The following is a 16,150-nucleotide window of genomic DNA, read 5'->3' on the forward strand; positions in this document are numbered from 1 at the left end:
ACCGACTGTAATGAGCAAGGCCTAGCAATGCGATATAATCAATAAAAATAGTCCATATCCATGCCAAATGAATCTAAATAGCCACATAGAAAACTCCAAATATATGCAGATTGTGTGATTGTGATTGGCTGAAAGTTCAGGAGTGAGTTCCAAATAAATAGAAGATTTAACTGGAACGCTGACTGCACCCCAGGAACCTCCTTCTCACCTACATCAGTACCTGATTCACTAACACACTTGTGGCTGAATAAAATCTCACAAATCTACTCAAAATCTAGTGGAACATCTTATCGTTTACCATAAAAGCACAGAATCAGACGTAACATCGAGCCCTCAACCTCTCGAGTCGAATTGCTTCCCGATGCTTTTTATCGTATTATATAAACTCTCACTGTTCAAAGAGCCATAAAGCTCCTGTTTCATCTTGAACACACTCTGGTTGTTTGTCTGGGTTTGTCATTACAAATGGCAGCTCTTTCATTGAACAAATAAATAATGAATTCATTACATGAATAAGCATGTTCTCTTTTCATCTATCAGATGAGTAATGGTTTATTGAAACAGTCTGTAGTCTGCTTTTAGCCCTGTGTAAGCAATAGATTTGTGTGTGTGTGTGTGTGTGTGTGTGTGTGTGTGTGTGTGTGTGTGTGTGTGTGTGTGTGTGTGTGTAAAAGTGTGCACAACAAAATTGCTGTTTTTTTTTTTATTCATCTTGCATTCAATAATCATTAACCTCTGGCAAGACCACTGCAACTTCAGGATCCGAGATGTTCTCAACCGCTATTAAGGGGCTGCTTGGGAGATTTCAGCAAGGTGCTGATTTTTAACAAATTATCAAAAAAAAAATCTGATTTATATATGAGGCAAACATGTTTTTTTTCTAGCCAAGACCTGGAAATTGTGTTTTTAACTTTTAATCTCATCTAGGTTAGACTGGGAATGTGCTTTGGCCACTTTAAGAATTTCTCCTCCAGACCACTAGAGGGCACCCCTTGTTGTGGTCATCTTGGACGATTCCACTCCCTCCAGAAAACTACTGAAGCGTTACTATATTTTTCCAACTATATGTTGGAATCTGTTTCCTCTTAAGATTTCTTCCTCATACAATTCCAGGAGGTTTTCCCTCACCACTGTCACCACTGGCTCGCTCATGGATTTATCTTTAAGCGATTTTTAATGCTATTATGTATATTTATAATAGATTTATTTCTCTAAAGCTGCTTTGGGACAAAATCCATACAAATACAAATAACATTTACTTGAAACTAAACAAAAGTGTTTTGTTTATTTTCTAATTGAAACTAGCTATATTTATTTAAATTTCTATGCTAATACTAGGTTAGCCTAGCATTAATTCTAGTTGTTAATATAAATTGGCCAGGCAGGATGTTGAAAAATGTAGCACATGGTCAATATCGGTTATTTGAAGAATACAGTAATCCCCGCTTTACCGCGGTTCGAATCTGGCGCCCCGGTTTATCGCGGAATTGCATTTGCCACATCACTAATTATTTTGGCTGATTTTAATGGTCTCTTGTGGAGAGCACAATAGACCAAAAACTTATAGGGAATTGTTTTTATGGAGTTTTAATAATAACAAAATAATTAAATGTATTATTAAACATATAATTATTAATTATAAAACGAAATAAAATGTTAATACTGTACAGTACTTTGTACATAAAATAGCATTTTTTTGTGGTGGCGTCTGTTTATCGTCGTTTTCCATATCTCGCGGGCAGTTTTGGAACGTAACCACCGCGATAAACGGGGGATTACTGTGTTTTATTTCTGATCAATTCCTTAACATGCTGTGTACCTACACGAGCATCAAACTTAGAGATTTTTTTTCTTTTCACATTGTAGCAAGACATTAGCTTCATTCTATGGGTCATTTGATTTTTCCTATTTCATAACTGAGCACCATTTATTTATTTATTTATTTATTTATTTATTTATTTATTTATTTATTTATTTTATTTTTTTTTACTTTTCATTTAATAAGATCCTGAAACTTGAGTAGAAACCCCCCCCCCCACTAGCTCTTATCCCCCAATCTCCAAACTTCCAGTTCTAACTCCAAAGGTCTAACCCCTCCAGCTGTAAACCCTCCATCTCTAACCCTCCACACCTAAACCCCTCCAGCCCTAACACCCCCAGTTCTAACTTTCCAGCCCCCCCCCCCCTCTCCCCAGTTCTAACCCTCCAGCCCCCCCCCTCCCCAGTTCTAACCCTCCAGCACTAACCCTCCAGCACTAAACCATTCATCTCTAACCCTCCAGCCCAAACCCCCCAGCACTAACCTCCCAGTTCTAACCCTCCACCCTTAAACCCCCCCCAACACACACACACACACACACACACACACACACACACACCACCACCATTTCTAACCATTCAACTCTAACCCTCCAGCCCGAACCCCCAGTTCTAACCCTCCAGTTACGTCCATACCGCTGCATCACATAAGCCAATCAGAGACAGTCTTAGGCTCATGTTTTTTCCAAGTGTGAAACCCATGTGTGAAAGAGAACATCTTACCGCAGCTCTTTGAAGGGCTCTGCTCTGACGTGTGGCGTCTCCACCGAGTTACGGAAGACTGCACCTTCTGCTCCTGAAAGCACAAAGCAGAACACATTAGCTGCGCCTCACCAACATGCTAAAATCGATGGACATGATCTCCGAAGCTATAACATTGACCGACGCAGTGTAAATAAACGATAACCTCGCCTGCGTACCGCTATTTTTTCCGAGCTGGCATGAGGTCAGGTGTTTCTACTTCAACCCCCCTGGATCGATGAACGTTCATCGATGTGTTTCAGGCTCCCTGGTGAGCTCGGCTCATTAAACCAAAGCTGAACCTTGATGATCCTCAAAAAATAAAATGAAACTGTTTGTTTACAAATAAACAAAGAAGGTACCTTCCATTTCATATGTGTCGTCCCATGGAGGCCGAGCAACTGTGCACCAGCATTGAACAACTTTTTCAGGATATAAAACTTTTCTTGTAACGAAACAAAAATTCAATTAGAGTTCCAAAACTGCTGCGTTGGATTTACAGTACAGAGATTTCCTTTAGGGAGGCTCTTAAATTATACCACTGTCCAGAAAAAAAGAAAAATATGCAAAGCTTGCTCAGGAGGGACAGATATATTTTTTTTAGAGTAATAACAGCTCCAGGTGGGTCAGGTTTTCATTCCAGATGCAGCATTAGAGAGCCATAAAGGTGGAATGGGGTAAGATTTCTAACCACTGGGAGATCCCAGCAGGGCCGTAACACTGAGTTCTAGCTGGAGTGGATCTTTTATTCCATCCAATAGACAGGACGACTTGGAAAGAAATTGTCCTTTCATTTAAGCTGGGAGATCCGAAATTGTTCCAGCATGACAAGACCCCTGTGCACAAAGCCAGCGTTCCATGGTTTGGAGTGGAAGATCTTTTAGATGAATCAGAACACAAGGCCTCCTCACCTCACCCGCAGAATCGCCACACAATCTAGTGGAACATTTTCCCAGTAAATTGTGTACTGGAATGTTCAAAAAGAAGCACCTTAGCAGTTGAGGGTTAAGGGCCTTGCTCAGGGGTCCGGCTGTGGCAGCATTGGTGGTGCTGGGATTTGAGCTTCCAATCAGTAGACAGAGAAACTCTGTCAAGACCCAGATAAAATAACATCATAGCTAGTGAATGCTGACTCTCTGCAGAAACATGCAGGAGACACCATCATTCACGTGTAATAATACAAAAAGAAGGAAAATCGAAAACTTCATCTCCACCACACAGATCTCCAACATCCCACATTGGGTCTAAAATAAAGCTGAAATGCTCAAGCGTCTCTCAATAAAACCCAGAGTCTTTCCACATCTTGAAATAAAATAAATAAAACACTGTCTCGGATGGAAAAAAAAAATCACGATCCACCTGAAGTAAATAACAAGATTTCGTTTCTTGGCCAGGATTTTTTGGCCCATTTGAGCACCTGAACGTTGAAGCTGCTCTCAGACTCTCAGACGCTCTGTGACATCGATCGCTGCATCTCCTGACGGCCAAATAGATAAAAATAGGGGGGAAAATTTCCTGCACGGTTTTCTCTAACGCAGACTCGATGTCAGTTGGGTTTGGAGTTGCTGGATCTGTTTGCGTTTGGAAGCCTCAACATTTACAGCAACGATTGTATTTAATAACATGAAGAAAAAGAAGAAGAAAAATTAGAGTTTTTCGAAGTCTCTTTTTTAGCTATAGCATGGAAATCAAGTCTGGTCTCGTTTGAAAGGGGGGCGGGGCTTATTATCTCAGTTAAGAGCTTACTAAAAGAAAACATCTATTGGTTCTTTGATCCTTTACCTACATTTAAATTTTAATGCAGACTTCAAAAATGGTGGCATTGTTTTGGTATTAATGTATCAAGTCCTTCTCAGTCCTTCAAGTCCTCTTCTGGCCTAAACTCTGTATCACTGACTTAAATTTTAATACATTTTTTTGTCCATGAATATTTTATAAATTATTCCCAAAAGTCTGTAAGATTCGGTTAGAGTTTCTGTCCAATCAGATTTCAGCCATAAATGAACAGTGTGGGCTCTTGGTAGCTTTGAATCCATGTAGCTCGTAGCTGTTGCTTTAACCGATCAGATTGAGATTCATTTGATTAGACGGTCAAAGAGCGCACTAGTCAGAGCTCACAACCCTCATCTGTTGCAAACTGCACATCCTAAAATATATTTATGTGGATTTAATAGGTTTTTGGACTGAAGTTCAGAGGTGCTGTTATTGGGTTGAACCACAGTGAGCTCAGAACCCTAGAAGAACACGGATCAGGTCCATTGCTTCAGGCTGCATCATGACAGCCTGCATTTGTGTACCATTTTCATGGAAGGAACTTTTTTGGAAGTTCTACAGTCATGTCCAATTATTTATCTGATACAGTTTAATGGAGACCTTCTGATTCTTTTTTCTGTAGCAGCAAAAGTGCTAATCTGCAGCCATGCTGTGCCAGCAGAATCTTCATACTACACACTACACACACTACACACACATCTCTTTGCTACAGTCACAGTTCAGAGATGCTAATCGTCGCTGCAGGGAGATGAATAAAACGAAGGAAGTGAGCTCGAGTGCGTCGCAGCAAGGCCTGGGAAATACCATCAGACCCAGGAAAAAGATAAAGCAGAAGATCGAAGAGAGTGAAGCAGCTCAAAAGAATTATACGAATGCTTTCTAATGCAGGAAGTGATACTCTGTTCGATAAATGTTCACACACACACACACACACAGTATGTAGACAAAAGTTTAGATACAAGCAAAAGTTTGGAGTTTTGGCAGAAACTGGACACCAGGCTTTGAGTTTTATTGAAAAGTTTTCAATTAGAGGCTTATAATGGATGATTAATTAGATTTTTATAAGAATTATTTTTGAATCTCAAACCTTTTGTCCCTTTTTTACGGTTGTGTAAAAAGATTATGCGAATAAAGACATAAAGAAAAAAGTCAAACTATTAAGTCAAAATATATTTTTTAAATAAAGTCTATTTATTTCGAGGATAAAGTTGAAATATTTTGACTTTATTCTCATAATTTGAATAAAGTCAATCAGGAATAAATTCAATAAATTTGGGAATAAAGTCGTAATATTTTTTTTATAAAGTCCAATTATTTCGAGAATAAAGCCAAATTTATGAGAATAAACTCTAGACTTAATTCTCATAATTTCGACTTTATTCTCAGAATTTTAATAAAATAAATCTAGAATAAATTCGATAAAATCGTGGATAAATTCGAAATATTTCGAGAATAAAGTAGGAATATTTTTGAACAAAGTAAAAATTACCAGAACATAGTCAAAATATTTAGTATAAAGTCGTAGCCATAGGAGAACACAGAATTGGTAATATTTTGAGAAGAATCACAGAATTGCAAGAAAATAATTCACAGTTTTATATTAAATGGATGTGGAGGATTTGGACAAATTATTTGCGTTTCCACTATAATGCCGCCCGTGACCCCTTTCGGCATCCACACTCTTTGCTCCTGATCGATCGGGCGAGTGATGGGTTACGGCTTTGTGCAAACCACTTCTTATCTTTGGATGATGAACCTTATTTATATCTACATGCGGTATTTATTTCTTCTCCAGCCACTGGAAAAGATTCTGGAGACATACCGTTGATCTGATGGAGCATTAAATCGAAAGTTAAATTGATAAAGCTGATTTTAATGATAGGTTTTTTTTACATGATCATGATAATAATTGATAATTGACCGGTGCTGAGAGGATTGGGCAGCAGTCGAAGGCGGGGGCCTTGACAGCCCGATCCCTGGACATGGACAAGTGTCTGGGGAATCTGCTTAGACTGCTGCCCCCGCGACCCGGATTACAGATAAGCGGGAGAATGAATGTTGAATGATAATAACCAGTTTTTAAGAATCATGTAATGATTCGGATCCTTCCGGTGGTACCGTACGACTCAGTGCTGAGAGATTCATTTTTTTCTTGTCTGCGATTGTTTTGTTTTCAAACCCTAAATAATTCTCAGCACAACATCTCTTTCCATGAGATTAATACCGAAGTCTGGACGTCATCCATTAGCTGCTGTAGTCCTCGCCGTCGGACGCGCCGCACCGCAGGTTGCCAAATGAGGGCAAATTGCAGCGATCTGTCAGACGCCTGCGCCGGAGTAATTCCAGGCTAAAAATCACAGTCCGACTTCGTGGCCGGCGTGCCGGAGGGCCTTTTACTGTGCGAGTGACTCTTTGTTTTCGGGAAGTGAAGAGCGCTCCGGAGCGTACGAGTGCCGTCATGTAGCATGATCTACCGGCTATTTGCAAGAGGTCAACGGTGCATGTGCTCCAGTGAAGAGCTGGGGGGGGGGGGGGATTTTTAAGTACCCAAGACCACCCCAAAGGGCATTTGGAAGTGGAGAGGCAAAAATAGTGGCCTACTGAGAGGCTTTATTAAGTGTAATGGGTGCAGAAATGAAGAGGCAGGAGTGCGTTTTATTCTTAGCTTGGTGCCATTTTCTCCTTCTCAACAATTCACGGTCAATAGCAAATGTTTGAGCAATTATACTTCTAATACTGGAGCGTTATTTCGGCGGAAATAACGTCTGCTCGGATCTTCGTGTGCGTCCGGAGCCCGATGATTGGCTTCAATGTGCTACGGAACGTTCTGCTACTCTAAAGTATAAGTTAGCTTGGATTCTTTGCTAATATCAGCCATTAGGATTTCAACAATAGGTTAATTTTAAAAAGCATAATAGAGCCAAAAGTATTGCAACACCTGACTTTCCCGCCCGTACAGTATGCGGTTCTTCTCTTAAAAGAATTGGAGAAACACATTCGCACAGGACGTCTTTGATACAAATTTTCCCTTGAAGTTTGAGACTCAAACCTGTTCCAGCATGACAATGCCCCTGTGCACAACAGCAGCTTTGTGAAGATCTGCTTTCCAAGGTTTGAAAATGTGTGGAAGATCACCTGCTATAGAGCTCTGACTCTGACTGCACCCCAATCTGATGGAACATCTTCTCAGAAGAGTGGAGCTCATTATAAGAACAATTGGAGACGAAATGTGGAATGGGATGTTCAAAAAGAAGCACATAGCGATCTTATAGTTAGGTGTCCGCAAACGTTTGAGCGTATGGTGTAATGTGTTAATAGTTTTAGACCCCTGATTGCTCACACACACCTCACACACACCTCAGATACACAGAACAAGCGAGAGAGAAGGAACAGAGCCTTCCAGATAACATCTTCTGCAGAAATGAGGCTATTTGTCACACTAACGGTGATCATGAAAAAACTTGGGTGTTTGCAAGAAGGTTTGTTTTCTGCAAGTGTCGCACTCATGACTACAGCCGGTGTGTGTGTGTGTGTGTGTGTGTGTGTGTGTGTAAAATTCTCTCTTTTATATTCTGTCAGTGTCATTGATTTGACCTTTGGAGGAATCTCCGGCTACGACGGGGTTTTTAACGATGATGTCTTTACAATGTTTTGTAAAATCCTTTTTCCAACCACTTGGGGTCATTTGGGAATTTTGCCACACGTCATCGGGCGCAGGCCTCAGCTTGAATTTATTTCCCCTCGACCGTCTGTGTGCTGTAAATAAGAGGGTTATCGGTTAAAGCGAACCCAACACACACTTACACACAGAAACCTAAAAACCCTGCTGTGTTTTTCCCACATCGCTTTACGAATTCATCTCTGATAGCCATACGCGGGAAAAAACAAAACAAACCCGGACAACGCCATCCGGGGCTCGAGAAAGAATCCGATCTGCAGTGTAATACCGGAGATTTATTTTAGTTCTCTCGAGTCCCGGAGGAGAAAAGCACGTAAGGTAGAGCGACGATTTCAACATAACTCACTGACTTTTATAGACTGTTTGTCATCGACTCGCTGTGGTCACCTGACAGGAAGCCGATGGTCACTCGGATCAGCGTATTTCCTATTCAGCAATGAAAAAGCTGTGAAATGTGGCAACTTTATTTCCTCCTTAAGGGAATCTTAACACGGGTCTGTTTTTTCCGTAAATCAGGTAGGGTAAACATCCGAGCCCGAGCCAATGAACTGTAGCGTGCAGTGTGAATTTGGGGATTTCGACGGATAATTATAATTTATTCTAAATTGATTATATACTTTCTGACCGCGTCGTGTCTTTGAGATGTTTTAACAGCTGCCATATTGACATCGTTATATTCTTGTTATTCTTATTATTCTTATACTATAATTATATAATTAGATGCACATATTGATCGATTTTTTTTTCTATTTTTCAAGTTAGAATAGAAGATTAAGTTCAATGCCAAGGTGATTATTTACTGACCACTGCAGACCAGGAGCAGCCCACAAGATCTGCAGTTTTAGAGACGCTCTGACCCAGTCGTCTAGACGTCACAATTTGTCAAACTCTTTACGCTTCGCCCATTTTTCCTGCTTTTAACATTAATTTCAAGGACAAAATTTCACTTGCTGCCTGACTAATAGACATTCGGTGCCACCCAGATGAGGATGAGGTTCTTTCTCGAGTCTGGTTCCTCTCAGGGTTTCTTCCTTATGCATCTCGGGGAGTTTTAATCAGTTAATCAGTGTTATTCACTTCGCCTGTTGTACCTGTTATGTTATACCTGATCGGTGAACATTCACAAACATATAGCATCAATTTGATGTATAATTAAATGCAGGAATCTATATATACTTTATATTACACTTCAGTCAGTGTGAAAGGTGGATTGTGATTGGCTGGAAACTCCAACTCCTTCGTTTTTATTAGCGTTGCAGCACAAACACACCATTCTTTTCAATCTTTTGGCACTACTTTATCTGTGTGTGTGATTCAGAGCATTCGAATTGTAGATGTAACGAGGCGTAAATATAAAATGAAGAAAAAGCATTATTTCGATCAATTCAGTCAACAGCTTGAACTTCTCAATGCTGGGAAGTGACCACAGTATATGGTTACAATCAACGACTAGGTGTGAGAACTTACACCATTATAATTTTAATATATCTGCTGTAAATAGCCAAACCATCATCATTATTATCAGGTCTGGTTTGAATGAATTCGCCCCACAGGCAAGCAACGAGATTTAATTAAAACTAATCAATGAGCTTTAATTATCATTAGTGTAAAAAAAAAAAAAAAAAATCCACATTTACCACACAGACGTCTCCTGACCGCGAGAGCGCTATGTGAGGCTACGTGAGGGTGAGGAGGGGGACGTGTGAGCATCCTGCAGCTTATTTCTCAACTTCCCCTGTCACAGGGCATTTTAATTACCGCAGTGGTACACCGCCTCGCATTCTCTCCTTTTCACAAATTTCATTATCCTCCTCAACTGTCTTGTGATGTAATTGATTATACTGTCTCAGCTCAGCCATCCTGAAGTATCCGCAGCCCACACACACACACACACACACACACACACACACAACATCTGAAAGACTTTACCAAATGCTGACGTGTTTGGATGCCTATGAGAGGCCCTGGTAGTGACCAAATCGCAGTCTGAATGTGTCAGTGATTCTGACATTCAGCATGTACAGTAAAATAACCACATTTCAGACTTTTGCATATTAACATTTTTATAATATTTTGCAATGAATCATTAATAATTTTGGAAAGAACTTGTCCATATAGTGTGAACTACAATTCGGTAAAGTCCAGTCTTTGAAATAATAAAGCGTTTGCTGGTCAAGATGCTGTTCAGCTACTAAGAGAAAAATGCGAGCAAAGGCTTAATACATCATTGAACTTGAGTACATGTGCTAATTGCTTTGCCCTCTTTAAGCACAGATTGTTAAAATTAATGAAGAATAGAATCCTGTCCTGCGGCCGAGCAGCGTGGCGTCTCCCACCATGCCGTCTGATACACGGCCAACGTTTTATTTCATCCGATCTCCAGGAATTGAATCTGCGATCCTGCGTGCGTCCTGATTCCTTTTAAACCTTGTCACAATGCAAGCTAATCAATGTCTTCGAACGGAAAGAAGTTTGCGATAAAAGCGATACTCTGCTTATTCATAACAGGGTCTCTGAGGATATATACATAAAAGTAATTGGGAGGAAAAAGTGATGTCCTTTTTTATGGGGACGGTGCGTCTCACGAGGACGTGACTAAACTCTAATTCAGGCCGCTAAATAGTTTTCCAACACTTATAATTTCCATTTCTCTTACAAATGGCATTTATGGGGTTCTGGCTGACTTCATTCTCATTTCTCTGGCACGAATAAACTCTGCTGAGCTGTCCGGCATTTTGGAGACGTTTAATATGGAGTAAAGTCATCAACTTCTAATGAAAGACGTTCTTCAAGCTCATGGTTAATTAACTCTTTGTTGTTTATTAGCAAAAAGAGATTCACACGTGACCTGTTTGCAGCCTAATGCTACTTGGTTTAATCTGTTAATATCATGTATTTTGGTCATTGGTTTGCTGTTAGCTAAAATGTCCTCCATGTATTATTATGGATTAGCGCTGTTCAGCTAAACTAACACTTCCAAATGCTAAACAATGGACTAGCATGCAACTAATGCACATCTCGTACACACACTAGCATCTAAGTCTCTTGATTCCAATTTCATTCATTTCATTATGGATTGTTTTAGAATTAAAGAGGGTGGGAGTGGTCAGAATTACTTTACTAGAGGACGAGATCCTGTGGGACTATGGAGAAAGTACACAATTCTTTGGGATTGGTCAGAATATCTTGACTACAGGACAGGATCATGTTAGAGTCGTCAGAATTCCTTCAGTAGAAGATGAGATCATTCCATTATTAGAGAACGAGATCCTGCAGGATCGGTCAGAAGTACTTCACTAGAAATTGAGATCCTCTGGGATTGGTCAAGATTCCTTTATTAAAGGATGAAATCCTGTGGAACTGGTCAAAATTCCTTCTGTAGGGATCATGCGGGAGTGATCCGAATTCTTTCAATTAAGGACAAGATCAAGCTGGATTGGTCAGAATTTCTTCACTAGAATACAGGATTCTTTGGGATTGGTCAGAATTTCTTTACTAGATGACGAGATCCTGTGATTGGTCAGAATTCCTTTATTAGAGGACAGGATCATGTGGGAGTGGTAAGAATTCATTTGATAGAGGGAGAATTCCAAATACATTTATTAATTATATATATTTATATAATTTTACTGTAATATGTAATGGTCCAATATTTGCTATAGTTCTACAAGTAGCTTGTACTTCTGGAGTTTTTTTCATATATATTTATATATAAATGCTCCAGTGCAGAGTGATCTCCTTACATTACAGTCCGTGTACATGCTACTAGCCACCATTAAACATTACTGCCGAACGTATCGATTGATGCTGCTTGTTAGATATCATCTTGAAGGCAATAGTGGTGAAGTAAAGAATGCTTATGGTTGAAGAGGCTTATTCTTGAGTTTTATCATCGTATTTAAAGCGGGGCATTGTTCACAGGAAAGTTCTATTTAGACACAGGACATGAATCACCTCTAAAAGTGCCTATAAAAGCACCAGTGCCTTGTAATGCGGACTGTGAAAACCATCAATAAGCCCTCGGGGTGAACGCTCGGCTCTGGAACATGCAGTGCGGTCATGAAGAGGTGGAATTGCAGCCATTATTACTCTGTGCATAAACTGTCATCTGAGTGGGTTCTTCAAGGAGGGGCAGTGGTCAAGGCAAGTAATATGTCAGCGAGCTGCCAAGGAACAGCAGTGAATTCTGATCCTACTGGCAAAGCAAAACACACAGGGAGATGTTCGAGAGATCAGACGGGATTTTGAGGTCGTTGTTCAAGCATGGTCTGATGTAAAACAAGCTAATGCTTTTGCTTGTTGTAGCGCCCTCTTCAGGACAGCTTATAAAACATTTTTTTGTTCTTTTATTTATTTATTATCTTAGCCACATCCCATCCACCTGTCAGGTCTCCACCTATACCATGACAGCTACCAACCAGGAAGAGGGTGAAGGCCATCATGTGCTTTTTACAAGAGCTTCTGCCCATGTTGTCATTATAAACCATAACACACGTGATGGAAAGCACTGTCCACTCTTTCTACATGCTCCTACAGACAGTCCTGATTGGCTAGTGTCCTTATGATTGACAGTATTGTGAGTGGGTGTGTCCCTTCCATGCAATTTTGTTTTCTTGGACTCTCTCCTGAAATCCTTCCTGTTGCACCAGAGGTCATATATCAAGGTCATGTATCCCATTACTGTATATACACTGATCAGGCGTAACATTATAACATTATAAAATTATGAGGGTGAAGTGAATAACACCTAATAACATCATCTGTTAGTGGGCGGATTTATTTATTAGGCAGCAATTGAACATTTTGTCCTCAAAGTTGACGTGTTAGAAGCAGGAGAAATGTGCGAGCGTAAGGATTTGACAAATTGGGACGTCTAGACGACTGGGTCAGAGCATCTCCAAAACTGCAGCTTTTGTGGGATGTTCCTGGTCTGCAGTAGTCATTATCTATCAAAACTGCTCCAAGGAAGGAACAGTGGTGAACCGGCGACAGGGTCGTGGGCAACCGAGGCTCAGTGATGCACGTGGGGAGTGAAGGCTGGTCCCTGTGGCTCAAACTGCTGAAGAAGTTCATGCTGTTGATGATCGAATGGTCAGAACTGTTTTAGCAGCCAAAGGGGACCAACACAATACTAGGCAGGTGGTCATAATGTTCTGCCTGATCAGTGTACACACCCCTGTAGAGCATAGCAATGCTAATTACACACTAAAGGGCACAACTCAAGTTATAAGCAACAGACAAGATAATTAGTAGGAGAGTTCATCAAGCCTGGCTGAAAATGCAAGATGGGTTCCTTCCATAGTTCCTCCCTTAATAACTCTCACTCTAGTGTTAATTGATTAATTAATTAATATTTAACAGTTACTTAACTAGCAGAAATGTGAATATGATTATAATTCTTACTGGAAACAAACATAATATGAAGCATTTCGGTGTGTGAACCCAAGTATATTACAGAAATTTGTTGTTTTGAATTTGAAGTTTGAAAAGCCAAATATCCTCCTCTTCAGCAAAACCAAATAAGATATTCAACCACTGAACAAACGCTTAAATAATCTTAAAAATGACCTGATAATGTGATAATGTGAGTTGTTGTTTTTTTGACAGGTGTAAATCAGTTTTGTCGAGTCGCGCCGAATGAACTTGTGAAGTGAAGACTGAAATAAATAAATGATGAACCTTAAGGTGCTTCTGCCAAGACCTCTGGGAGTGCCGCTGGCATTACTGTCTAAAAGCTTTGCCAGGAAAACAAACTGTTCCTGATGGATGTCAGAGTCATGTTAGACTGAGAGAAAAAACTCAACAGGAAGTCCTTGTATGGTCGTTAAAAACCGCTAAGAGTTTTGTGTAAGATTAGGTCCCGTTAAAAGCGTGCGACCAAAATTGTGTCAGTTGTGTAAGCGGTGCATAATGCAAACATGAGAATGTGTCAGACATAATAGCAGATTAATTATTTATTCAAACACACCATCAAGCCTCTTTATATGAGGGATAGATTTAATTACATTTGTCCCTGTGCCAGCTCAATCTACATACACAATAGGGTGCTGTGGTTATTAGATGGTGCAATCAAATGTATGTTTACCTCATTTGGCCCAGCAGACGCGTTTGCATTGCAAATATGCGTTGAAAACTTATTCATTTACAGCCTCCAGAGAAAGAGAACTATAGTCTTATTGCCTCAGACCATAATAAGTACTTCATATCCGATTAAATCACCACTTTTAGATTTCAATTCATTTATATCACTAATAGTATCAGAGTGCCAGAATGGACTCTTCTGGAGGAGGGGGTTTGGATCAGTTTTCAAGGGTTCTGAAAAAAATGTACATTTCCCAGCAAACCCCAGAACAAAAAAGTACAGGTTGATTATATTTAATGTGGACAGGAGTAGGAGGTCAAATCGAAAGCTTACAGGACAAAGAAAACCCATAATCATTAACATTATAGCGTACGCTGTTTACTCTGCGCTTTATGAAGCATTTCATTCTTTTATTCGTTTCAGCAGCAGCAGCAGTTCAGGGTCATGTTGGTTTAGCGATGCTGATGTCTTTATATTTTGAGAACTTGAGCCAACTAAGCTTATCAAGATCCATTACAGGCTACGAACAAAAATAACTGGAGCAGCAGGAAGGATCGATCGGAATTCCTTCAATAGAGTACAGGAGAAATTGTCAAGAATTTCTTAAAGAAAGGATGGGATCATGGGGGATGGGTCAAGAGAGGGTGGGACTATTTGGGATTGATGGGAATTCTTTCAAGTGAGGGTGGAATTGTGTGGGATTCCCATCAGAATTCCTTTGATAGAGTTCAAGATTGATCAAAATTCTTTCAAAAGAGAGTGCAGTTGTATTGGATTGTCAGAATTCCTTAAAAAGAGGGGCGTTTGTGTGTGATTGGTCAGAATTGCTTGAAAGAAAAGAATGTTTTTGTTTTGGATTGGTTAGAATTCCTTAAAAAAAAAAAAAGGGTGGAATTGTTCTGGATTGGTCAGAATTCCTGAAAGAATTCACTGGTTGGAAATCATTCAGTAAAGAATGGTCAGAATTCCTTTTGATACATGGCAGGATGAATCAGAATTCTTTCAAAAAAGGATGGGTTGTGTTGGAATTATCAGAATTCCTTTTTTTTATTTATTTTTTTATTTTTTTATTTTTTTAAGCGGGTGGGATTGTGTTGGATTGGTCAGAATACTTTAAATAAATTTGGTCAGAATGTCTTTAATGGAGGACAGGAATACGTGCGATTGGTCAGAATTCCTGAAAGAAATGGATGAGATCATGTGGGATTGGTCAGAATTCCTTAAAAAGGGGGTGCGATTGTGTGGGATTAGTCAAAATATATTTTTTAAAGAGATGGATTAGAAAAATTAGAGAGAATAGAATTCAATGTGCTTCCTGGAATCTTTTTTACTACTCAGGATTGTTGATCAAAATTCCTTAAAATGAGGGTGGGATTGTGTGGGATTGGACACAATTCTGTAAAGAAGAAAATAAGTGTTTTTGTGTGTGGGGGGATTGGTCAGAATTCCTTTAAAAACGTGTGGAATTGTATTGGATCGGTCAGAATTCTTTAATTTAAAAAAGTGGATTTTGTGTGTGGGAATGGTCTGAATTCCTTAAAAGAGTGTAGGATTGTGTGGGAATTGTAAATTATTTTTTTTACAAAGGAACATGGGTTAGGATTCCTTTAACAGAGAATGTAATCATGTGGGATTGGTCAGAATTTCTTTTATAGAGGACAAGAATATGGTAATCAGAATTCCTTAAAAAGAGAGGAATTGTGTGGAATTAGTCGAAACATAAAAGAAATAGAGGTGGATTACAATTCCCCCAACAGAGGATGGAATTCAGTGTGCTTTCTAGAATCATGTGGTATTGGTCAGAATTCCTGCAGAGAGGATGAGATACTGTTGGGTTTAATTTACAAAGGTCAGAATTCCTCAAAACGTTTGTGGGATTAATGTGAATTCTTTCACTAGAGGGTTGGATTGTGTTTAAATAGTCAGAATTATTTTAATAGAGGACAGGAATGTGTGGGATTGGTCAGAATTCTTGTAAGAAATGTTGAGATCCTGTGGGATTGGTCAAAATTCTATAAAATGAGGGTGGGTTGTAATTCCTTTAGCAGTGAATGGGT

General features: G+C 39.6%; 1 protein-coding gene across 4 annotated transcripts in view; it reads right to left on the reverse strand.

The window, feature by feature from the left end:
• The window catches only part of sgcd (sarcoglycan, delta (dystrophin-associated glycoprotein)), a 171,171-nt gene that overhangs the window by 10,764 nt on the left and 144,257 nt on the right, over positions 1–16,150 (reverse strand). For all 4 annotated transcript variants that reach the window (XM_083564419.1, XM_083564420.1, XM_083564417.1 and 1 more), the window contains exon 6: positions 2,542–2,614. In XM_083564419.1, the coding sequence (XP_083420545.1) occupies positions 2,542–2,614 (73 nt within the window). The remainder of the gene's footprint in view (positions 1–2,541; positions 2,615–16,150) is intronic.

The sequence above is a fragment of the Silurus aristotelis genome, assembly GCF_946808225.1.
Source record: "Silurus aristotelis genome assembly, chromosome: 16".
NCBI classification, from domain to species: Eukaryota; Metazoa; Chordata; class Actinopteri; order Siluriformes; family Siluridae; genus Silurus; species Silurus aristotelis.